Source organism: Artemia sp. Qi Xiang Cuo, chromosome 2 (genome assembly GCF_049724085.1).
Source record: "Artemia sp. Qi Xiang Cuo chromosome 2, ASM4972408v1, whole genome shotgun sequence".
In the NCBI taxonomy this organism is placed as follows: Eukaryota; Metazoa; Arthropoda; class Branchiopoda; order Anostraca; family Artemiidae; genus Artemia; species Artemia sp. Qi Xiang Cuo.
Window position 1 is genome coordinate 25,332,161 of NC_142795.1, and position 26,391 is coordinate 25,358,551.

The 26,391-nt window shown below is 37.1% G+C and overlaps 1 protein-coding gene across 1 annotated transcript in view; it reads right to left on the reverse strand.

Annotated features, from left to right (window-relative positions):
• Window positions 1-3,601: 3,601 nt before the first annotated feature.
• sra (RRM_RCAN_like domain containing protein Sra) overlaps window positions 3,602-26,391 on the reverse strand; it is a 32,636-nt gene continuing 9,846 nt past the window's right edge. Inside the window, exons 2-4 of the mRNA XM_089108032.1 lie at window positions 20,382-20,555; window positions 15,619-15,781; window positions 3,602-3,959 (exon numbers count right to left, since the gene is read on the reverse strand). Coding sequence (XP_088964158.1) covers window positions 3,799-3,959; window positions 15,619-15,781; window positions 20,382-20,555 — 498 coding nt within the window. The 3' untranslated portion in view covers window positions 3,602-3,798. The remainder of the gene's footprint in view (window positions 3,960-15,618; window positions 15,782-20,381; window positions 20,556-26,391) is intronic.

Genomic DNA, 26,391 nt, shown 5'->3' on the forward strand with positions numbered 1-26,391 from the left:
AAGGAAAAAACTAAAGAGATGGGCCGAACATTATGAGAATTTGCTTAACTGAGATAGAGTTGAAGGAATAGATATAGAGTAAAATGAAAAAGATTGTGATACATTAGAAGTGAAGGAAGATTTGTTTTCTGAGGAGGTATTAGCGGCAGTAGTAAAAGGACTAAAAAACAATAAGGCTCCAGGTGCTGATAGGGTGGTAAATGAGTTTCTTAAATATGGTGGCTCTGAAGCAAGGGCGGTCCGAAAAGCGGATGAAGATTTGCTAGATGTTTTCCAAAGAAATCGCTTAAAGATTGTTCTGGGTACCCGACTGACTGACCGTATTTCAAACAATAGGCTATACGAAAAATGTGGTTCAATACCGCTCTCTAGGGATATAATGAAAGAAAGGTTGAGGTGGCTAGGGCACATTGTGCGGATGAAGGATGACGATTGCAGAAGATTATTCTTTTCGGCCAACCGTCTAGGGCTAAAGGGAGAGCCGATCGCCCTCGTCTGGGATTGGAACATCATAAATAAATATTTAAACGACATGGGACCTTCATGGTAGTGCGTAAAAAAGGAGGCTTTGTATAGATTAGGATTGAGGAGCAACTTGCGTAGCTGTGTTGGCCTCAGGCGGCTTGGTGCTGCGGTGAGTTGTTAGTAGTAGTAGTATATATGTCACTGGTCAGAAGTACTTCAACGCAGGAATGAGGAGAAACACCATCAGATGAACTTTAAGATTGCCTTCTGAACTGGAATATACGAGAAAAATTGCTAAAAATTTCTTTTTCAGTGCAAATAATGTCCCCAGCGAAAATTATTTATAGTTTTTACTGACATTATTTTTTGACTAGTTTGAAGATGTTTTCGTAACTCGACAACAAAACTTTTTTTTTGCAAGATAGAGCATCGCCACACTCTGCTATTTGCGTGCATAACTACTTGAACTAGACTTTCTGTAGAAGATGGATCGGAAAGTACGTTCCCGCAGAGTGGGAAGTTTGGTCACCCTTCTGGGCTTCATGTAACCACATCCACGATTAAAAAGATGTGGTAAAATATCAGCTGCCATAAAAATCATGATTTCATAGGTGTCATAAGTATTCATTGGACACTTAATTCATTGAAATTTGTTTCTTTTGAGTTTTTATATCTGATGTTTTTCTGAGTTTTATACCTATAACCAGATGTGGCTCCAGCGTGCGTCAATTTGGCCAAAACTTAACAAAAAACATGCATTTATAAGGCAATATAACTGGTTCCTTGATTTAAAAGACTTATATGCAAGAGGCCCTATGTTCAAGTTCGACAGATAGTAATTTTCTAAGACAATTGCTATTGTTGCGTGGATGAAGCTTATGGTTGATTTACGTCTGTACCTTAAAACATCCAAACAATTTTGACTAGGATTATTAATTACTTCATCAACTAAAACTAGGAATAAAAGATTCATGGTTTTTCCATAAAAAAAGGCATGACTAAAATATGACTATTTGCATATCAGCTGGTGCAACTAAAATGATTCCTTTTATATGACGGCGGATTATATTTCCTAATCTGCAAGTATTAGTAGCTAAAAAATCCAATTAATAGGCAACGGGCGTTTTGCTGCACTCCTCCATCTTGGAAAGATTTTGGAGGGCGTCCTTTGTTGCTAACTAATTTTACTTAGTTGTCACAAAAGTGGCCATCATTACCGATTGTAATCCTTACAACCGTCATTTGAGAAAAAAATATGCAATATAATTTCTCTGCTTTTCGTGATTAAGATAAAAAGTATTCTCTATGGCTAATGTTTTTGGTCAAGTTAAATTTACTTTTGAGCTTCACAAAAATTATAAATTCTAACTGAAATTAACATGCGAAGGGAATCTTAAAGGAGCAAGAGAGAATATTAATTCGAGCTAGGTATTGGGAAACTACCGACATTTAATACAACTACATTTAGGCCAATACATTGGAATCTGTCTTACTCGTAAGGGGTGGGGGGAGGAGTGGTAATTCAAAATAACAAAAGGAAATAGTATACAAACTTCACAGGTAAAACCAAAATGTGCTGAAACCTTGGAGAATGTCGAGGCCCATGGCTGGGCATCACTCACCGGAAGTGTCTTAATCGATTCGTCACATAAAGAAAAAGGGATACTTTTTTAGCCATTAAGTTGGCTAATATACTGAAAAATGTTCCAGATTTCAATTTGTCAAATTATCTGTCTTCCACTTAACAGGTTTTAAAACAAAAAAGCTAATTACAAATTGAAGTAAAATCTGAAATTATATAACTCAAGCCCTTCTTAACCGTCCCCATCCCAGAAAACTAGCCCCTACCTCCCCCCGACCTAATTTTTATTTTATCAAAACGAGTAACGACATCTTTTTTTCAAATGTGACCGTTTATTTCCACATAATCCGCATAGTTTTTTTTTAATTTTATTCCAACAGTAAAGTTTTATCTATGGCATGAAGGGAGGGCTCATATGCGTGTGTAAGGGAGGTGGGGCACTCAAAAGTTTTGCATATTTTATTCTTGTTTGTCATAAAGAACATAAGGAAGAGCTATTTTTGGGTAATTATTTCCTGCCAGGCAATTATTCTCAATTTGCGTTTGGGATAGGAAGCCTATTTCATTTTATTAAATACTATTAATTTAATTCCAATAAGCTGAAGATAAATATACTCAACATCACATTAGTTTTGACACTACCATAACTACATAATAATGGTTTTCAAATGTTGAAAAGATTTATTTTAATATTATACAATTCAAATTGGTAGAAACAAAAAGCGTTTTTCTACACACACCCTGGTTTCACACAGCTGCGTTTTTTATGACACAAAACTGTTGTATCCTGTTGTATTCAATGACACACATTGGATACAACAGGAACGTAGATTTGTTGATACCGAATCGGTTCGCTATATGCGTTAAAACGCAAAGAGTCAAACTTTAACATAGAATGGGATAGGAAGCCGTTTTGGACTTTTTAAATTATGGGCGCAACATTATTATATCAGACGGTGGCAAACATATAAGGGGAACTACAAACTAGGGTACAAATATTAAACTGTAGATGCAACTTCATCGATGTCGACTTTGATGTACACAAAATTGAGAGTACTTGGCGTCTGGTAAAACAGCGTAATGAACAATAGTGAGGAGCCAGGCGTTCATTCTCTGACTCGGTATCTGTATGATTTTTTGTGTAAACGGAGACACGAAGGAAAGGATCTACTTGAGGAATATTGCACAGTATCGCCGAGTATTGGCCTTCTACACCAAGTTAAGCAGATAACTAACTTAAATATTTGGTATATATACAAAATAAGCAATGGCATGGGATATTTAGCAGTGGTATAACGGAAAAAAGTCCGCCGTTTTTTGTGGAATTGTTTTTCGATGACTAAGTTTAAATATTATGACGGCTGAGCCGTCATAACACCGGCTTATTGCTAAGGTGAATAATAACTGACAGAAAAAACCTAAACGGCAAGATTAGTACGATAGAGTAGTTGTGTGGAAAGGAGTGCGTGAATTCGGTGATATCTTGCTCATCGTTTTAGTATTTCATAGATGATTTAACAGTCCACGAAATACTCTATATTCGACTAAGAGCTGTACGTTTATGCATAAATTTAATAATGACAGGATAAGATCATTCAATAGCAGTCACCTTCAAATGTTTAAACAGAATTCCATAAACAAAACTCAGAAACTGAAATCAAGAAACAGAACTTAATAAAAAGATTGCTGTTCCAAAGATAACTATTTGCGTAGGATATATCAAAAGTACGAGATCACAATTGAGTCAATATTTATGATAATTCTGAAAGAATTTGACTAAAGTTGGAACGAGTGTCTGTAATTTGACCTTGTCTTTCTTCGTCTTCTTCCTCTTTAGGCTCGTACTGCTCACAGACATGAATGACAATTCCAGGCGTTGTTTCTGATTGAGGATGGAGCTCATGAGTTTGTCCTATATGAAAAAAACGATAAAAAAGATAAACAAATGTAATAATAACAGTAAAATAACAAGATACAAAAAAACAAACCAAACCGTAGGTCGTCGACGAAGCATCTCCACTTGTCGCCGAGCGGTGACATCTTCCCATTAAGGTAATAACGAGGTCTCAGCCGTCCTCAAATCTTGGTCAAAAGTTCACCCCAGTGTTCTTTGGATGACCTCTTCTTCATTTGTCGCCTGGTTTCTAGTGGTAGGCTGTCCAAGGAAGGCGGCCTTATTTCATGCAGAGTACATGCGCTAAATATGTCCACCTCTTCTTCTTTATAACAGCAGTAATGAGAGACTGGGCAGTTCTATTACGAATTTCAGAGTTACTGATTTTCTGTTGCCAATTATATTTAAAATTCTCCTTAGGCACACATTTTCAAATGCAAGAATTCTCTTTTTAGCTGTTGATTCGTTTTCCAGTACTAACTAGCGTAGAGGAGTATGGAGAGCACATTGCAACGGAAGGGACCTAACTTCAGCCGCAAAGAATGTTTTGTTGCTCCTCCAAATGGACTTAAGTCTATTAAAAGCTCCGGTTGACTGACCAATCCTGCGTTTAATATCGGCCATTATTTCACCATCACAATCGATCCAGCTACCGAGGTATTTGAAATCCTACACCTGTTCTAGACTATTTTCTTTTAATTTTATTATTTTTTATTATAACTTTTTTTATTCTTATTATAATTTTCATATTATAAAATATAACTGAAGAAAACTAAGAACAATTTAAACAAAATTGGAAATATTTTTGGAACAATCTGACGAAAAACAAACAAGAATTTTACAAATAAAAACGAGGATGTAGCTAGAAATTCATTGGTCAGGCAACTTAGTAATACGTAGAGGCAACTGTTCGGGGGTAGAAGGGGAATTTTCAGGAGAAATTATAATAAAAAAGTTATTTTTTGGGTTCACTGTTTTGAATTTATTTTTTTTTCGAAGTTTATTATTTTGAATAAATTACAAGTTCACTTTTGCCCTATACTGTTCATGGGGGAGGGGGAGAGTCCTTTGGAACAATATTAAGCAGTAATTCACTGATGTGGTGCAGATGTGTGTTGACACGCAATGAACCTATGCAGCAAATTCTTTGTTATAGTGTACTTACAAGAAAATAGGATATTGCAAGCTCTTAGATAACTTGTTTTACCACTAAATACTAATGATTTAATAATTAGAGTATTCCAGTGCCCCGGGGTAAAAAAAAAAAAAAAAAAAAAAAAAAAAAAAAATGGGTGAGGAGCGACTCGCACGGGAAGAAAAAGAAGACAATCCTAATGCAAGGAATAATTTTACAAATAATCAACAGCATAAATTTAAATTCTTAAATTTGAAATGTTTTATCAATTTGGAGCAAAAATCTTCATGGTTACTGGCAGGGCTGTGGAGTCAGATTCTTAGCAATTTTTTGCTGAATGGAGTCGAAGTAACAGAAATAATATAATACCCTTTGGAGTCGGAGTTATGGAAGCACGTAGAGGCTGGGGTGAAGCCAAATACTCTTAATATTAAATACTATTCGTTTATACTAAATACTTCGGTCGTATTAAATATTAAATTCAATTAAATATTAAATATTAATTCGGTCGTATTCGGTTATATTAAATACTTCGGATATATTAGATACTAATTTGGTCGCCAAAATTTATCAAGGTTCCTACTCTCTATAAATTTTCACTTTAAGCAGCTATGTGCCTCTATTTCATGTGATTACTTTTACTTTTTATTTTTGAATGATAATTACAAATTTTTGCATTGATCTCAGAAAAAGCTTAACACATTAAGAAAAGAATTGTACTAGAAGTAATATCTTCTGAATTTTCACAGTATAAGATGTACTGAGATCAATCTAGTATAAAACATAGTATACTAGGAAAATTGAAATAATACGACTTCGATACGTGCACTGTTATTTCAGTGAACAAAATCAGCACAGTGCACATTCAAGAATTGTTCCAAAACTTATACTCTATTATTATTCCTTTACTACCCGTCAAAAAAACATACAACAGACAGTGTAATCACTAAAGATAACAAAAAGAAAAAAAGACACAAACAAATATTGAAAATTCAACTAAATGACAAAAAACGCTTCATTACATACATCACATTAATACGAACAAACTATTGCGAACAAATTGACGACCATGGGTGATGGAAATTTAACTGAAAATGGGTCTGCAAGCCTACACAAATGGATAAGTTTACGGTTTCTTGTCCAAGGAGGCAAATGTAAAAGATACTTAGCAAATCTGAAGAAAATTGATTGTAGGTATTTTTTATATAACTGTAAAAAAATTCCAGAAAGGATCAATTTAAAGCAGATATGGAGGGGCTATGGCGTTATAGATGGATGCTAGAAGGTGACGGTTCAAGCGTAGATTGCTTTTTGAGATTTCAACGTAAGAAATACTAATTTTACGCTCAGCAAACAGCGAGTGTGACGGATAGATGAACCAATTGGAAGGCCCAGGTATGTAATGTGGTCTGCAGGTTTGATAAGAGAACCATAAAGGTTAAAGAAAGAAGTAGAGGGAATTCACCAACTGAAAAGAAAAACTTTGGTTTTCTCAGGATTGAAAGACGGTTCGATTTTTGCATATTCTTATTTGAGGATTTTGAAATTCTGCTCAATGCGCTGGATCGTACGGATAAGATTCAAGAAATCATCAGCATAACAAATAAGAGATAGATCGATTCCCCCAAGAATGCAAGAAGGAAGATATTTGGCCCGAGTGTCCAGGACACCATTATTGAACAGGATTGTGGAAAAGATAGCTTCCTGTCTAGTACCTTTCTTAACGGGGATGGAGTAATGAGAAATCAAAGGCATATTCAAGGGATTCAAAGAGTTTGGTCTTATACGATAATTAATGCAATTGTACTGGAGTTGATGAAGAAGACTCTTAAGATTTTTATATAATTCCCTGAGAACACGGACAACTGATGGGTTAACGCCTTCCTTTGCCGTATAAAGATGCATGGAAAAATGGATTAGGGAATCGAACGCACGTTTAACGTCATGTCCGGCGAGGATCAAACTTGCTCCCGAAGATTCAGCTTCAGCAAGGGCAGTAGAAACTGCTGTAAGAGCATGGGAACAACCAATATTAGCCTGAAAACCGAACTGATATGAGGGAAGGTAATATTTCAATCTTTGCTCATTAATAAAAGGGAGCTCGAAAAGTTCACAGAGCGTAGTAGAGGCGGTGATGGGACCGAAGGAGGAACATTGCGACTCAGATTTTCCTTTTTTGGGAATCGGAGTCAGGTCACCGATGCAGAACGAGGAAGGAACAATACTTGTATCAAATATCATAAATATGAGAAGGCTGAGATGACCCACTAGAACATAACTTCCGTTAATTATGTGTAGAGCGCTCACCTTGTCTATCCCACAATACGCTTTCTTTTTTAGTCAAGACATGGCTTTTATGACAGCGTCACAGGTAACAACAAAATCAAGATCAGGAGATTCATCAATGAAGTTATAAAGCGCGTCACAAAATTGACTGTGGACCTAGAACACTAGACCAGGATCAGGCTTTTTTTGGTTAATAAAGTCAAGTAAAAAAAAAAAGTCAAGTCAAGCTCAGAGAATTCATTCAAACATTAGCTGCCCGCTAATCGGTTTGAGCATTGCCAGGGAATTTGATACTGTAACAGATGTGACCAGACACTTCAGATGTAATGCAGAACATGTTCCGAACACACGGATCCTCCCTGGTGGAGTAGTACTCCGTGGAACGACAGCGAGGGCACATTTCTCCATTCTTACAATCAACAGCTGTGTCCTTTTTGATGGCATCTGAAACACCGTGTGAGTTTGAATGTGAATTCCTGGACAGCTAACTTCTTATATCCCACCTTCGCAGAATTAAAAAAAAACTAAACCAGATCACTTCGTTGTTCAAAGTAAATCTTGTAGACACGTGACTTGCCACACTACAAAGCTTTGACGCATTTTGGAGTACTTTTCTCTAGATTCTTTTTAGTTCATTTTTCTCGGTGCGTCTTTTATTACACCAATGAAGGCAGGAGATTTAACAGAGGCTTAAAGGCCAGGTTGGGACTTTGTATCTGGACAGCAATTGAGGAGGCAACGGGTTTACTTTTTACGACAATTTTCCATTCTGATGAGAAACGTTTCACCTCTGAAATCTCATTTGCAGCTTCAGGACATATTTTATCTATAAAATCTTTCCTTAATAGTTGAGATGAAATATTGGACGGGCAATTTTTTTAAAACAACAGCATAGATAGGAGACTTGGATTGGTCATTGGCGGAAGAGGGCTGAGCGGAAGGGCAGCAGGCAGAAGTTGCCTGCGCTGCGAGATGCTGCTTATTTAGCTCGGACAAACTGCCGATCTTACGGGAAAGTTCATTCATTCGACAGATTAATATTGCAACGATCGCATCTCCAACTGTTGCAACTTCGAACGCTGAGTATATCACGAATTTCGGGATCTTACGTCTTTCTTTCGATGCCGTAGAGAACTATTTACAAATGTTAAGGACGTTTTCATCGTCTTTTTAACATCTAATTAATCGTGTTCCAATTTCTAGCACCTGATGTAAAACTTCCTTTGCCTTTAGAATGATTTCATGAATGAAAAAGCTTGTCGACTGAGCAATTATTTACTCTACTTTGATATCATTGTTCATCGATCGAGAAATAAAATTCAAAATTGGACTAAGAACAATTTCGAACCAATTAACTATTTAATAACTGCAGTACGGTGGTAATATTCAATTGACAAAATCCAGTCCAAAGCAGTGCCAAAGTCCGTCACCAGTATAAATACAGTCAATCCCACAAGCGAGTAAATACCACAATAGATTTTACTTTGCAGTATAATCCTAATATGAAAAAAAAAAAAAAATAGATAAACTGGATTTCAATTCAAACCTCGCCTGCGTATGCAGCCTGTCCCGAGCCAGGATAAAGAGGGAGGGCTGGGCTGTGGGCTTGCAACCCACACCCGGGACCTCAAGGGCCTGCCCTCGGGGGAAATTCAAACTGCGACCGAAACATCAAGTTTGAGCTTCAGATTTTCGAACCCCCTTTTGATGACGACATCTGCATGCCCATGGACAAGATTTATGAATGCGAAACAGCTCCTCAAATTTGGTTTCTGGACCGTCCGCACAATGTCTCAAGACTCCAATACTGAACACAAGTGCTAAGAGCACTGGAAGATTACCACCTTGACCTTCTGGCTCAGTCAGTAGTTCGATGGCTAGGATCTGGATCAAATAAACTGGATGGAGATATGACCATTATACACAGTTGAACACAGCAAAAGCGTGAATACAGAGTAGCCCTAATGATGAGAAAAAAGACTTCCCAAACTATACTACAGTGTACACCGTTGTCATCTAGCATCTTAAAAGCCCGCTTCATTGTCGCGCATGTGAACCTGTCAGTAGTACTATGCTATGCACCCACCAATGACGCCACCGACGAAGCAAAAGACGAATTTTACAGAGCTCTCAACTCCGTGGCAAACGATATACCACGGCATGACATGGCATGTTTTCTAGGAGACTTTAACGCGAAAGTAGGGAACGACCGATCGTTTTCCCCAGAGCTTCTCAGCGAGCATGGCCTGGGCCAGCGAAACGAAAACGGAGAACTACTTATCGACTTTGGGCTCCTTAACGACCTAGTAATCGGAGGTACCCTATTTTCTCATCGGAATGTACAAAAATATTCTTGGATATCTCCCGATGGCAACACCCAACATCAGATTGACCATTGTCTTTGGAGCAAGAAGTGGAGATCAATCCTACTTGATATAAGGGAATGTAGAGGAGCTGACGATGGCTCAGACCATAATCTGATGGCAGCAAAAATCCGCCTCAAATTGAAAAGAAATAGAAAAGCAAATAAGGCTCCCTTAAACCCAGTCTTTGACTCGGAGTTCAGGTTGAGAATATTCAACCAAGCCTTTAAGCTAGAGATACGGAACAGATTTGAAGCCTTGCCTTTACTCGATGATGTTGATAGCAATCAATACTGGGAAAGCATAAAGTTGTGCTTTCACGATGCCGCAAAAGCCGCCACTGGGTACCACAAGAGCCCAAAAGACCAGTGGCTATCTGACCAAACATGGGAACTCATATGGACAAGGAAAAAAGTAAAAGCATCCCTTATCCAAAGACAAACCCCCGACCAACAGATCCTCAGAAACGATGAATACAGAGACCGCGGATAAAGAGGTAAAGAAGAGTGCCAGAAAAGACCAGAGATACCTGCTGGAGCAAAAAGCAGCGCAGGCAGAAGAGGCAGCGAAGAGAGGTGATTCAAGAGCCGTCTATATAATCACCAATGAGATTATTGGAAAGAAATGCTCTATTCAACATGGACCAGTATCAGACCCCACGGGCATCCTGATAACACAGCAGTCTGACGTAAACGAAGGTTGGGCCAGTCACTTCGAGAAGCTGTTGAATAGACCTCCACCAGAGGATCCCAGCAACAACACTGTTTTCCTTAGATATCAGCACGGATCCGCCGTCATCCACTGAAATTATAGCAGCAGCAAAGAAGCTGAAAAATAAGAAGTCGCCTGGCAAAAACAGGATAACCGCGGAAATGATCAAAGCGACTGTTATGACCTGCCTCAAGTTCTGGACAGCGTTGTTCGCAGTAATCTGGACGACCGCCAAAATACCTTCGGATTGGAAACGCAGCACGCTTGTGAGGATTTTTAAGAAAGGCGATGCGTCCTCCCCAAGCAACTGGCGAGGAATCCGCATGCTTTCCATACGTAGCAAATTGCTGACGCACATTTGACTGCAGAGAATCAGCTCGCAGCTCGACAGACACCTTCGCGACGAGCAACATGGATTCAGACCGAATCGTTCATGTGCAGACTTGATATTTACCCTACGGCTACTGACAGAAGAAAGCAGAGGATGGCGCTCCAAAATCTATAGAATATTCATCGATTTTGAGAAGGCATTTGACTCAGTAGACCGCCAAAGTCCGTGGAAGATCCTACTGCATTACGGAATCCCTGAAAAGATAGTTTCACTGATTGTTGCGTTTTATGAAGATAGCGAGTGCTGTGTAAAGACACCAGATGGCCAAACTCGTTTCTTCCGCATTATGTCAGGAGTTAAGCAAGGTTGCGTCTTGTCACCGCTACTTTCCCTAATCGTCATTGATTACATACTGTGAAGTACAAGCACAGACGGAATCCAGCTGAATCCAGAAACACGCCTCAGTGATGTAGACTTCGCTGACGACATCGCCGTCCTAGGATCATGCAAGCAAAGACTCCAAGAACTCCTTGACAAAGTGAGGGAGAGAGGTGGCAATGTCGGCCTGAAAATAAATAATGAAAAAACAAAATTCATGGCTACTACAGATTCACCCCTGAGCATCACTTGCGGAGACAAACACATAGAGCAAGTCGTCCATTTCAAATACTTTGGAAGCATAATGAAAAGTACCGGATCGACCACAAAAGAAGTGCTCACAAGAATCGGCCAAGCCAATGGGGCCTTCAATAAATTGCGGAAAGTAAGGTGGTCCCAAAGCTTCTCTATAAGGCTAAAGTTATAACTCTTCATTAACTATATTATGCCAGTGCTGCTTTACGCAGCCGAAACCTGGCACCTGAACCAGGAACAAGAGAGAAGAATACTTGCTTTCGAAAACACATGTCACAGAAGAATCCTCAACATCCGTTGGCAGCAGAGAATAAGAAACCAATCCATCCGTGACAAGACTGGCCAGCCTCTTGTGACATATATCATAAGAGTCCGCCGATGGAGATACCTTGGCCACGTACTATGTATGGACAATCTCCGACTACCAAATGCAGCATTCCATTTGCAGTCATCGGGTCCACGCCGCAGGGGCAGACCCAGAAACACCCTGCGTCGAACGTACCAGACAGATCTCCGTAACCTGCACACATCAATTCAACTTTAGTGAGAAGACATACTGGCAGCAGCAAACCGGCGGGAAGATTGGCGGCTCCTTCTTGATGCCCTGGGTGCCTCTGGAGGGACAGGCGGATCTAAGGTCTAAGGTAAGGATTTCAATTTGTAATCCTCTTAAAGTTAACTCAGGTCAACAACTCACTTAGAATAAATTATGACCTCACAGAAATGAATACAGACAAGGCAATAATACCCAATTCAAGCTTGATGTTAACTCATTGAACTCTGAATCATTCACAAAATAAACTGGATATTTCGATCATATGTACAGTAAACGTCATCAGCAGAAATAAAAAAACAAAACAATTAAGACCAACGATATAGATACAAAATAAAATAATTACATCTTGATACTTGTCTTTGTTTTCTTCCATGCAACACCGGAAGCAAACCTCCTTAATCTTCCAGGTTCCGGTTCGTTCACTATATTTAAGCTAACAAGCGGGAAGAGGTCAAACGCCTTGGGAGAAATGAACCTTATTTTACCTGACTTCAATAAATTATCACAAATAGAGTTTAAGAAAAATTCACCAGCGTCTATTCAAAGCTAGGTTCTTGAATAATTTGTTTCCCCTAATTTCAATCGTTTCGCGAAAATTTTGCTTTAAACCACGGCCCCTAGAAAGTAAAGAGACATTATCGAAGAAGACAAAATGGTCCAGAAAACCAAAAATGTATTCCGATAGGACTGAAGTGAAATCTTCAGGTTTGGAATTTTGTTTTAAAGCCGGTGAAATATAATCTTAATGTTGTAGCAATCTCATTTCCAAATTCTGGTTAGCACGTCCCACACATGAGCTAAGTACATGGCATCTGATAAACCCCACTTTGCTGCTTCAATTAAGCTCAATCCTTCCTGAAATTAGAAAACTACCAGAAGCATTACTACTCTTCAAAACTACCTTTAAACCTTTACTTTGTAAAATTCTTTTAAGTTTTTCACTTAGCCCTGGCACATATGGTAACGAAATAAAATCATCCTTCTCTTCAGCTCTTTTCTTAGAAGACTTTCTTAGAAATCTCTTGAAAGTTTTTTCTTCTTTCCGAAAGTCTGGTCAATTAACCAACCTGGATAATGGTTACTTATTAGTATTTTCCTTAGAAATGACAACTACTTCTCAATAAATTTCGAAGAGCAAATACTAAAAATGCGGTCAGCTAAACAAATGATCAAACCAATTTTTACTTGGCGAATGTGACCGGATATAAGACAAAAGTCTATTGTTGTTAGTCGGTTTTCTGAAAATTTTAAAGTCCGGACTATTTTCTTTCTTAAAAAGAAGAACATCAAGCGAAGGAAGTCTCCCGTCCTAGTCTAATTCTACAGTAAAAGTTAAATAACCCCCCCCTAAAAAAAGGTATTCCAAAAAAACCTTTAATTCCTCCTTCTCCCCATAATTGAAATTATGTCATCCATATACTGTCATTAATAATTATGTTTCAATAAATACGAATCTATCACTATTGTTTCAATATTTTCCACAAAAATATGTGCAAATAATGGATTTAAGGGCCCCCCATAGTTAAATCATTTACTTGTTCTAAAAACTCCCTTCTGAATTCCTGAAAGGTCCCGGAGATTTGCTTCCGGTGTTGCATTGGAAAATATAAGGGCAATCAGCAAGATTTAATTATTTTATTTTGTAAATATATCATAGGTCTTAATTCTTTTATTTTAGTATTTCTCCTGATGATTGTCACTGTACATGTGGTTGAAATATACAGTATATTTTGTGAATGTTATTATCACTGCCTAATAAAAGGATGTACCCCTATTCGAAGTTTTATTCATCGTAGAATATTCGGCCAGGCTAAAGTGACAAATTGTCTTTATAATGACAGGGATGATAACACGACCTGCAGGCCATAAAAGGCTCCAGAGGATTGACCCCCATGCTACCCTTGTTCCCTGCAGGGGTGGACAACCACTGGGCAATTTGTGTCTCTACAAAGATACAGTCTATCACTATCTAGGTTTTTCTACTGAATGCAGGAACTTTGACTTACCATCTAAAATTTACATCCCTTAAGTTTTCAAAAGTTAGAAAACGGACTTTCAATAAAATCACAAATTTTAAAATAGTTTTCATCTAATTTAGGAGCTTAGAAGTGATTAAAAATTATGAAGGTTTTCGTTACTTTTAATATATATATTAGCGTTAATAAAATTTGCTTAGAGTGTGCGTTTACCAGACCAAGGGTTTACGAAAATTTGATCTCCACTGGGAAAAATACTGGTAGCCAACCAAGTAAAAATATAGAAACCATTTAATCGTCAGTCGATTGTTAAGTTGTATAGCCCTATAGTGTTTCCCATTTATACTGTCTGAGTCTATTTTGGATAGTTCTTTTTTTACACCTTATATAAGAATGCCAACGCCGTCGTCCAGCTGTTTAGTGGCAACGAGCAGTCACTCCATATTTCTACCCTAATACAGCCATAGAGTAGCAAGCCGCTGAATCTGATCTAAAAATTAAGAAGTATGCCAGGGGAATGTATTCCATCTCAGTGATTTTCCTCTTCTTTCTCATTTACCAGGTTTGTGCTTGTAATTCTGCAAACGTTATCTGTGTGCTTCCCATGGTTTTGTGTTGTTAACTTTTTTCTTTTCTTTCATCTTCAAATCCTTGGGCTAAGAACTTCAGAATATAAAAGAAAAAAAAAATAGTTCCCCTAGAACAGGGCCAAAAAAAGCGCCAAAGAACTTTTTTCCTCCGCCCCTTTCTACGGTAGGGAGGATCATAAAAATTTGGCAGGGGAATGGTTCAATTCAAATTTGAAGTTCTAGTACCCTTTTGATGATCAAAACTGAATGGAGGGCCAACAAACTCCCTCCCGTGCTCTTTTCAGCCACCAGTCTTACGTAACTCCCATGACGTCGGATAATAATTTTGAGTTAGCCATTTTATTCGAAAACATCAAAATGATGCTTCCAGGGTCGACAACCCCCCTCTTTAAAGAAACAGACTAAATACCCTAAACTATATAATTACCCCTTGTCCAAAGATAAGCTTTAGTAGAAATGGCGACCATATTTGATCTCCATAGGCTGATCAGCTAGGAACTTTTAGGGGTCGTTTGCTAGACCAAGATCCCTATAGTTTCACAAGGGTACACTCTGGAAACAACACGTGTACCAGAGATGATCAAGAGGCTATCTGCACTCGCGTTTTCAAATTATCTACAACATCTGGGGAGTGGCCTGAGGGAAAAATTTGAAATCTTTAGGGAGTATTAGTAGGGGGTTTAAGCTTAAAACAAACAGAAATTATTACAAACAGGATCAGTGCTACCACCCCCCCTTAACCTTATAAAGGCTAGAGTCGAAAGAAAAAAAGAAGGAATTTCTGTAATGTGTAAAAATAGCTTAATTTCTCCAACTTTTGGTTTAGTTAATTTGAAACAGTTACATGGTCCAAATTAACAAAAGGGCTGGTGTATTTCTTCGTCACTGAACACTAGCACTTGAATAGACTATTTGACAGTGCAGAAAAATGTGTCCACAAAGTAAGTTCCTTGAGAAAGTTCCAGCATATTCTTAGGTTCCAATGAAAATGCATGATCAGGGGAGGGATAGGAAAAAGGGAAGCAAAAATTCTTTACCCCGGAAACTAAAAGCAGTTCAACTGAACAAATATAATTAGAATCAGACCATAAATTACCTGGACCAAGTGCCGCAATAGCTGAAATTAGATCATAGTTCATAACTGGTTGTGATTCAGAGATTGGCTCCCAGTCAACTGGCGGTGAAGCAGGTGGAGATATTAGGAACTGCTTCACAGGCTTAGGAAGCTGAAGATAGGCACTACTGCTCAGTTTCAATGGCTGCAAAAAAGAATGTTCTTTCACTTTCATAATGCTTTAGATATACAGACACAACATTTCTTTGGAGAGAGGTTTAGAGAATCCTCATGCCAATCTTGCATACCCCAATAAGAGACTGGCGATAGCCTCGTGAAACTTCGGGAAAAAAAGCTTTGTAATACATCTTTTTACCCATTTTGTAGATTTGGTTTCTAGGATGAGAATAAGGGACAGAAGAGCAAATTTCCAGGCCTAGTCTAATTACCTATTTTTAACTATTGACTAATTCAGCATTGTAGAATGCTAATAGGAATTAGATTAGACTTATTTTTAAATTAAGAAACATAGTATTAAAGAGTTGTTCATTAAATTTGTCCTTATATAGTACCTGTAAGAACTTTGTCAACCACATATGCTCCAAGGCCTTGGATGAAATTACTGAACTTCACAGAACATCAGCCTCTGAATTGAAACTCGTTGCTAAGTTGAAATGAGCAGTGAATATAATTGCCGAGAATGCTAAAAACAGTACTCGTGGTATTTTGGCGAGTGTGGAACCCCTGATGTTTTTAAGAGCCTTCATGAGCTTTCCTAGTGGCAAAGATGAGCACCCAGTCAAAGCTCTTAGGCGAAACTGTGTGAAATATGCCTAGTGTGGAAATTCTTGAGCAATCAAGGTTTATTTTGAGTCAAGACAAGATCTAGGCCAGCTCTAGAAAGTGTCCGTGGAAGTTGGGTAGAAGCTTTCTTTAAAATCACTCGTTTTTCTCTTTAAGTGTTGTTTCTCGTACAGCGAAAAACGGACATCTGACCTCCCAGTGCTCAAACCAGGTCCTCTACTCTCGACGTGGATTTGGTGAGCTTACTTCTAACAGTACGTATCCATGTCCAGAAAGTACTATCTGCGTGGAGCGTAAAACTATCGGACATAGTTGTTATAGTGCAAAGTGTCCCCAAAATAAGAGACAACTTGCAAAGCCCAGTGCATGATGATCCTGTGTAGTCATAAGCAGGTTTTGTCTGTTTTATGATGGAATATTAGTAGTGTACTTTTTTTTAAACTTCCAGAAAAACAAATTCGCTATTAAATTCTAAAATTCTTTGTCTACAATAAAGATTTCTGAAAAGTCATAGCTTAGGTCTTTTCAAAGCTATTCGTTGTCGATTAAACAATCCTCTTTCAAAGGTTACCCATCGGACAGTATAATAATACTCGGTAAGGCTTTGTCACGATCTAGCGTTTTTATTCTTCGAATTTTTTTCTTTCCCTTCACGTTGACGAGTGTATTATTTTCAACGTTAATCCTACAACAGATGACCACAAAGGCCAAGCGATGTTTGTGTTTATTTCTGTGTATGAGAATTAGGATCCTGCCTTTCTGAGATTAAACGGTTTGTATTACTAAAGAAGATTCTAGCTAATTAACGGAAGACTATAGCCTAATTAACGGTTCGTCATTACATGCATCTATTTTTTTTATTTTCCCTTTTCACCGCCTCGTCATCTCTAGCCCTAGTTTTATCAGGACTGAAAGAATGTCTGTTGTGGATTCTAGCTTGTTAAAAAGTCATGCATTGTTCCTCCTGCTTATGAGAAACACAGAAGCTGATGTAAAAGAAATATGCGGGCAATTTGATAATTGCCAGGTGCAAATCATTTCTTAGATCATTCTGCCTTTTCGTTTACAAATAAAACGAATAAAAAATATATAAAACAGGTAATTTTTATTAATATAACAGTGGAAAAAAATTAATAATAAAAGTGAAGGTTTTCACATGAAGTCAAAATATTCGAACCTTCTTATTATTTTTTTTTCTGTTGTCTTAATTGGTCAAGTAATCTGAGTCTTTTCAAAGCAGTATGAATTCAGTATGACTATCCTTATTTTGGCTTGATTTGTGCCATTCTTCTGTCTACCAAACGGAAGTCTACAAAAGAATCCTCTACCTATGTGGACCATATTGTCAAAGTTATTTCCTAGCAGACCTTTCGGGCCCAAACTTACTTTTGGAGAAATGTTGGGAGACCCCCAGAGCACCCACCTCTGCACTCAAGATATTCCTGGTTCCCAGTGGATCTTACTTTTCTCTACCGAATTGTCCTGATCATTTCCTCCAAAACCCAACCTTCAATCTGAATATGAAGAAAAGCCTGTTGGCTTTCATTCAAGTTTCCTTCTTGAGAATTTCACTGTTTGAGTCAATTGTGTAGTGTGTGTAATCTTACACCTAAAAGGTAAGCAATCTTCTAATATTGATAGTTAGCACTCTTCAAATTTTTCATGGTAGTGAGCTGCTTGGTTTACCACATTTCTCTCTTGATGCACATGAATATTGTCCAAAGATTTGTACCCTTTTCAGTTTTGACTGGATGTTTCACTCCAATTTCAAAGAAAGGCAAATGTAAGTCCACTCAAAAGGGGTAGCTAAACTTTCTGCAAGTTTGAACTGGTTTTCATTGACAATCCAGATAAGAGATATTATGTTCCACCATAAAAATTCTGAACCCAGTAACGTCACGGTTATATCCACCACACCTTGTCTGTAATTGTGAACGTAATGAGCAAGGATGATTCTTCAAGAAAAAGTCTTCCACGTAAAGGGTTTAGGATATGCCTAAGCGTTTGACTCTGAGTTTTTTCTTCATATATTGAAGCTCTTCAAAATATACATTCTCACCTTAAATTTTTTTAATAGTTCATTTATCATCCAAAGCTGACCACCCTCAAGTGTTCCGCTTATCTTCTACTGACGCAAGAACTATATTCTTATTGAGACAGAGAAATGTATCCACCGCGGGGCTGTTAATTCTCCTTCGCTCTTCGACAATAAAATTCTTGATGCGAAATCTGAGGCTCTCCGTCCCTCACCCTCGCTGGTCTGAATTGGTCACTAGTCAGGCATGCAGACAACATTCGGAACTTGAGTCACACTGTAAAGCGCATTAGCGAGGTTTTCATATCGCTATAGTCCAAGTATGCAAGGCTTCGACTTGAATTTACTGCTGAAAAATCCGAACTTGTATTCTTCAGCTATAAGCAAGTTCCAATAAAAGAAATTCCTACTGAGCTCAGCAGGATTCAACAAGTAGACACGATTTATCTTGATAAGTCTTTTCCCCTCTTTTTTATGATGGATTTTCAAATAATTAAATAAATCATTATCATTGCAACATGGAATGTAGTGTGTTTGATTTTAGCTGAGAGAAGAGTCGCGTCAGTATAACCTGTTGGATTATAAGCCCTTGACCATAGAAAGCAAAAAAGTCATGGAAAGCAGACAAATACAATCCTTTTTTTCTGTTCTTTCAGGACTACATTTTTATGTCACGAATTAGTGTAAACTAACTACATTAATCTTAGTGTAAAAGTGCTAAGTATCACCAATAGAGAAACTTCCAGTGAGCATCTGAATTTGTCTAAGGGACGGGCATCTTACTGAAAGAGATTATGGCAGCAGAAAACGTATACACTAGGAAGCGCACAGGCATCCCAGCTTTAAATTGCTGAGGAGACTGCAATGTCAGTTTCAGACATATTCACCATATAGCTCAGTAGGGCGTGACCATAAATTCAGCAGGGGACGGAAAACCTTTTTAAGGGGGGGGGGGGTTGTCGCTTATTTTCAAGCAGTTTTCACTTATTCTTATATGGATCTGTCAAACAAAAAATTCTCGGAATTCTGAACATCCCTTTAGTCAAAAATAAAAATTGACAATTAAGTTAGCAGGTTAAAAGTTCTTATCCCACTTACGTTAAACTTTTACAACAAATTTCATTCCTTGATGTTTGAATTTGTAAGCCCTACATCTCATTCCTTTCAGTGGAATTTTAGTTGAAGTGTCTTGTTTAAATTCAAAGGGTGAGTCAAAGCCCTCTAAAGGGTCTTTATACTTTAAGCACATTTGCGGAAACACATAAATTTTGTACAATCTAGGTAAAATCCTTCAAAATATGTTAACAACTGCTTCAGTACCTATAGTTCAAGTAGCCTACTAGCTGACATAGATGTATGAGCTATCTAAAAAAGCATGAAGGGTTAAGGGACTTTAGAAATAGTGGACAGGGGGGGGGAGAATTGTGGATGGAAAAATTGTTGGTGAATGGGTATTTTATTGGTAATAGGAACCTGGCGGGGTTTGTTCACAGGGACATACTGGGAGAGTGTTTTACTATGATTTTGTTTAGCGTTTTGTATATTGTTTTTTCTTGTTTCAATCAATTTGTTTATTCTTTTGTTTGATCCTTTTAATTTTTTTGTATGTTCTTTTCTTTTTTTGGCCATGGCCCTGCAGAGTTCTTTGTGTCAAATTTACTATACTAGTACTATACCTAGACAACCAAATTATTCAGTAATTTGAATAAACAGACTAAAGGATTTTTGCGCATTCTCCTGAAAAATACCCCCCCCTTCCATCAATTCATATAAACAGCTTTAAAATCAAATTTTTCCTCTCCTACGATAGTTTTTCAAACAACTATGTATACAAACGTATTGTAGTTCAAAATAACAAAATCATACACATTTGTAAAGCAGCACATTCGAATCTTTATGTATCTTGTCAATTAGCTGAACAAATAGCATAGACTTGATCAGAAGAAGATGAAAATCCCAGACTTACCTGGATGAAGTAACATTTTATATGCGATTCTTCAAAAGGTGTTCCATGAATGTGTATTCTTGCTTTGGCAGCTGATTTAGGCGACGAGAAATTCACACGCGCACGTTTGAAACTCTTTAAATACTGCACAGTAATGCTTGAATCAAATTGCTTAAAAAGCTGCTCAAATTCTTCCTGGAAAATAAATACAATTTTATAACTGTGCAGGGAACTGTAAATTTTGGTTATTTTTATGGAGAACTCACTTTTTTTCTTCTTAAAAGAGTGCAAGTCAGAATTGCAAAAAAAGGAATAAAAACAATAGGTTCTTGTTTAGAGACCAGTCAAAAGTAAATCAGGGGGAGGACGAGCAAATGCTTCATCTGGGCGAGATGTTTCAGCTTGTGTTTACTGCATGATCCATGGTAATTTTGACAATGATGCTACCTTGAAAGAAATTTACGAAAAGACAACCAAGAAAAGAGGCAAAGAAGTTTGTGTATGCTCGCTGAAAATCCTGACACATGTAGTCTTCGTCGAATATTTTCCAAATCATGGTAGCTTTGGGGCCGTAAGTTAGCAGGATCAGAGGAAGTCCCTGCTATTTGCTTGGCAATAACAACAGTAAATGTCGTCCCGGTATCTACAAAAATATAAATTTTCAAAACGGCGTCAACAAGGGGTACTCCAGACACTTTTCGTGATGTCCAGTTTTGCCAAGTACTAATAGGAGAGTTTTTCCTAACCTTGAACATGGAATTAGATGTAGCTGTAATGAACTTGAAGCTTCGACCTTAAGTAACCCATTGCTGCGATCTCAGAAGAAAGGAAATGCAAAGTTGTGCAAGCATTCCTTTCTGGAAAGGCTGAATCCTCAAAACATCACAGCTGTTTCGAAAAGGCAGGAATTTGGCCATTAAATCCGAATGTTTTCACAGAAACTGATTTTTTGCCAGCTGAAGTGACAAACTGCCTGGACCAAGCTGAGCAGAATGCCCAGGATCCTTTCAATAGGGGAAGATCCTCACCCTGGTTCAGTGCGTGCTTCATTTCCTGTCTTAATGAATCAACAGCAGTCAACACCAAAATTGCCTATAGCCCTAACTAGTGATGGCATGACCCCATATCCGAAGGCAAAAATGCAAGTGAGTCCATATAGAAACACCAAGAAAGGCAAAAGTAGGGTACTGACGGAAACGCCAGAAAAAAGAGTACTTGAAGCAGAGCCAAGGCTCGCTAAGAAAAAAGAAAAAGTCACTAAAAAAGTTGAAGGTTTCATTCTTTTCTGACAAAACTAGAGACATTATTTCAGACACAAATATGCAGCTCAACAACAAATTGGATGACAAGTCTTTACATGGTAGGAGTATCAGTGAGCTTGAGACTGACGAATATTTTTCTTGTGGAAATCTTTTATTTGTAAGGTTTATGGTGAAAAGAAGCAAAACTCTGATGTTAACTATGTTGGTGAAATTGAGGAAATAAGTGGCAGAGTAGCAAAAAAAAAAACTACCTGTGCAAATCTGGTGGGAAGTTCATTTTTCCTGAATGTCAAGATTGTGCAGACATGATCATGAAGCTTTCTGCACTGGTTTCAGTAGGAGGAACTGGGAAAGCAGCCAAAGCTCTTGTATTTGGGTGTGATTTGGCCCAATTTTCCATAAAATAAATTAAATGTTACATTTAACTTGATTATCTGAATTAAATATTAATATTATCTTACATTATTACAAGTATTAGTTTTAGAAATGTCCATGTTTGTCAAAAGTCATCCCATGGTTGGGGCGACTTTGGACACAAGAGGTCATACATTTTTGGGTCTTACCAAGAAACGACTTGACGGAAGTCATTGACAAAAATCACCAAGAAAAGTGAATAATTAAGCTATTTATATGTGTAAAAAGGAAGTTTGCATCAATAGAAATAAGCCTTGTAGGGGTCAAAAACTTCAAAGCGTACAGTTTTACCCCTCTCTCCCCTATTAATTAAACCAGAAGCAGTTTTAAGGGAGGGACAGAAGGAACACTTGACCCAGACGGAGAAATTTTAAGGGCACAGAATTTCAAACAAATTATCTAACGATCATAATCATTTTGTAATTTTTGAAAATTTATTAATAAAGTAGAGTGCATAGTTAATAAAAGATAATAATTAAATCAAACGATGAATAATAATCAAATAATTTAAATAACAAATTATCAATTAATTAGTAAATTGAAAATAATTTTGTTAGTAAATGAAAATTTTGCGGGAGACAAAGGGGGGGGGGGTATTAATCAAGATTTTGTCCTGGGCACAGGAGATGTCAGAACTGCCACTGATTTGAACCCTTGTATTGAATCTACTTTATTATAAATGTTTCCTCAACATTCCGTAATTAAAAATTATTGAAACATATTTTCATCCTTTTCCCCCTCTTGGTGATATACTCTGAAAATTTCAGTTACAAAGCAAACCTCAATCTTCACTTTAAAAAGGTCGTTTCCTTCACCCTCCCTGGTGGGCAAGGGTTTAAAATCATTTTGTATACATTGCCCAGGCTTCAAAATTCGGACGTATACTATAATTCCTAAAGTTGTTGAAAATAGCTAAATGAAGTTAGGATTGTAATATTTTCTGTTGATAATATGATCCTTTTCCACGATCTTGAACCTTTGCAACTTAAAACACTTAGATCTTCTAAATGACTTTTCAAATGCCCTTAAAACTATACCTTAATAATAATGACTGTTTATCTTTTTAACCTGAGTAATTGAAAGTAAATAATTCTTGTCATAAACGTGTTAGGCAGCATTTTCTTTTCTTATACATCCTCAAATAAGTGTGATCAGTAACTTATGTTATGATTCATTATATGACTGATAAACTATTAAATTCCTGTGATAATTGTATAATAAAATATACCATGATTGGGCATCACAAATAAACACAATTGTCTCTAAAACCAAAAATTTGCTCAGAGCTAAAAGAACTAAAGCAGTTAAGATGCTGGGATACCTTAAAAAACAAGTGTGATCAGTGACTTATGTTATGATTCATTATATGACTGATAAACTATTAAATTCCTGTGATAATTGTATAATAAAATATACCATGATTGGGCATTACAAATAAACACAATTGTCTCTAAAACCAAAAATTTGCTCAGAGCTAAAAGAAATAAAGCAGTTAAGATGCTGCGATACCTTAAAAAATAAGTGTGATCAGTGACTTATGTTATGATTCATTATATGACTGATAAACTATCAAATTTCTGTGATAATTGTATAATAAAATATACTATGATTGGGCATAAAAAAACAAAAAAACAAACAACTGTCTCTAAAACCAAAAACGCTCAGAGCTAAAAGAAATAAAGCAGTTAAAATGCTGCGATACCTTAAAAAATGACCCTACCTTTTGTCTATTATAAACTATATAAACTAGATATAATGTCTATCTTTCGTCTATTATAGTTTGTGTGGCCAAACTATTTAGGAATTAATCCGTCTTGTCATAACTTGTAGAGTTTGGGTAAGAAATTCAAATAAACAACAGAAAGAATAAAAACCAACCTCAGAAAAATCCTTTAACTTCTCCTGTTTTTTTTGTTTTTTTTTAGCTGGAGACAGATCTATTCAGTTTTAATGAAATTTAAATAATTTGAAAACGTGAATTTCGATTTTTAGATTAAATGGAACAGATTTTCTTTTTAATGCTCAGGAAAGAGCATCCCTAAAAATGTTCTAGCATACCTGCTAAGAAAACATTAAAATTAAGCTCAAAGGAATGATCATTTGAGCAATTTGGAAATTCCCTATGGCGTCACCTTCTTTGATTGAAAAGCTCACAGTAACAGGTGACAAAAATCTCACCCTCTTTTCAGCTAACCCAAAGATGTTTGACAATTGTCAATGATAGCTATTCCCCTGGGAGAATTCAATAATGGGCAATTTGTCTTTGAGATGATCAGCCAACACTAATCTTCACAGCTGAATCTGATATTTCCAATATAAAGATATTTATTATATTTTGTAGAAGAAATTGAATGATAGGCTGATTAGGAATATATTAAAGTTTTCAAGTGAAAGGGGAGGTTGTGGCGCGGTCACTCTTTACAGTTAATTTTATATGTGTAGGGTATATGATGAAAAAGGTACTACGGGATTTTTTCGACAAAAAAAGAGAAAAACGTATTAGTGCCCTTTAGCATCTACAAATACAAAAATCAAATAAGAATATACTATACTTCTTTTTTGCTAATGATACTACTAATGCCAAGGCATTCAGTCTGACAAGCAATCTGACATTTATTTTTGTTTTGTTAAACATCTCAATTTAATCAAAAGAATAGGTACTAATATAAATGAATAAACAAAACTTGAAACGAGTGAAACTTAAATTGAATATGCAAATCAAGCTTGAAACAAACAAAAATCACTACAAACAAGAGTTATGTACTGCTTCCTGCTCTCGCTGTAAAAGACTAAAACCTACTATGTCATTGGTGTTTTAGTGAAAACTATGTGTCTTGAACAGTCTTAGAAAGTACAAATAAAATAAAATTGAATATCTGATATATAACTATATTAATTGTTGAAAAATTATCAGTTCAGGATTTTATTTTACTATAATTTTTATTTTCATTTTCAATGCTGTAATAACTAGAAAAGAAAACATTTGTAATATAATTCGTGTTCAGCAAAGCACCAATGATTCAGTAGGCTTTAGACTTTTACTGTTAGGGAAACGGGCAGTTGCCAAACTTTAGTTCGCAGTGAGAACTATATGTGTCTCGAACAGTCTTGGAAAGAATTAATAAAATTGCGCTGAATATCTGATATATAATGATGTTAATTGCAGAAAGCTTATCAGCTCAATATTTTATTTCACTGCAATTTTCATTTTGTTTCGTAATGTCGTAACAACTATAAAAGAAAATATTTGTAATTTAGTAAAGCACCAAATACGAAGTAGACTGTATGCTTTTACTGTTAGGGAAATAGGCAATAGCTAAACTCTTGTCTATAGGGAAAACTATAGGTGTCTTGGACAATCTTGGAAAGTGGTAATAAAATTAAACTGAATTCCAATGATTTTTGGAATAAAATATTGTTCATAATATTTTTTTTTTGAGGAGGGGGGGGTCAGAAAATGGAAGGAGGGCCAGGGTAAGCTTAATGATTTTTGGAATAAAATATCGCTGATTATTTTCTTTTTTCATTTTTGTGGGGAGGGGGGTGGGGGGCTCTGGCCATGAACTGAGGGCCATGGGTCAGTTCCCATGATATATGTAATAAAAATATTGGTGATATTGTTTGTGGGAGGGGGGGAGGATCTGGTCAGGGGTCGGCTCACATGATTTTTGGAATAAAATATTGTTTATAAACTTTTTAGCAGGGGGTTCGGGCCTTGAGTCAGATCCCATGACTTTTGGAATAAAATATTGTTAATAACTTTTTTTTTGGGGGGAGGGGGGGGGGGTCGGGCCAAGGAGGGAGGGCCAAGGGTCAGCTCCCACGACTTTTGGAGCAAAATATTGTTAATAAGTTTTTTCCGAGGGAGGGGGCGACAGACCACGAAGGGAGGGCCAGGGGTCAGTTCCCTCATGATTTTTGAATAAAATATCGTTAGCGAGTTTTTTTTTTGGGGGGGGGGGTGGGATCCTGACAAGGAGGAAGGGCCAGGGGTCAGCTCCCATGGTTTTTGGAATAAAGTATTGGTAATAATGTTTTCTGGGGGTGGGGGTAAGGCCATGAAGGGAGGACCAGGGGTCAGCTCCCATGATTTTTAGAATAAAACATCTTTTTTTTTTTGGGGGGGAAGGGGGGTCAGGCAGTGAAGGGAGGGCCAATAGTCAGTTCCAATTATTTTTAGAATAAAATATTATTAGTAAGTTGTTTTTCTGGGGAGGGGTGTCAGGTCATGGAGGGAGAACCAGGGGTCAGCACCCATGATTTTCGAATAAAATAACATTAATAAGTTGTTTGCTTTTTTTGGAAGGAGGGAAGGGTCAGGTCAGGGGTTAGACCCAATTTTAAAAAAAAATATC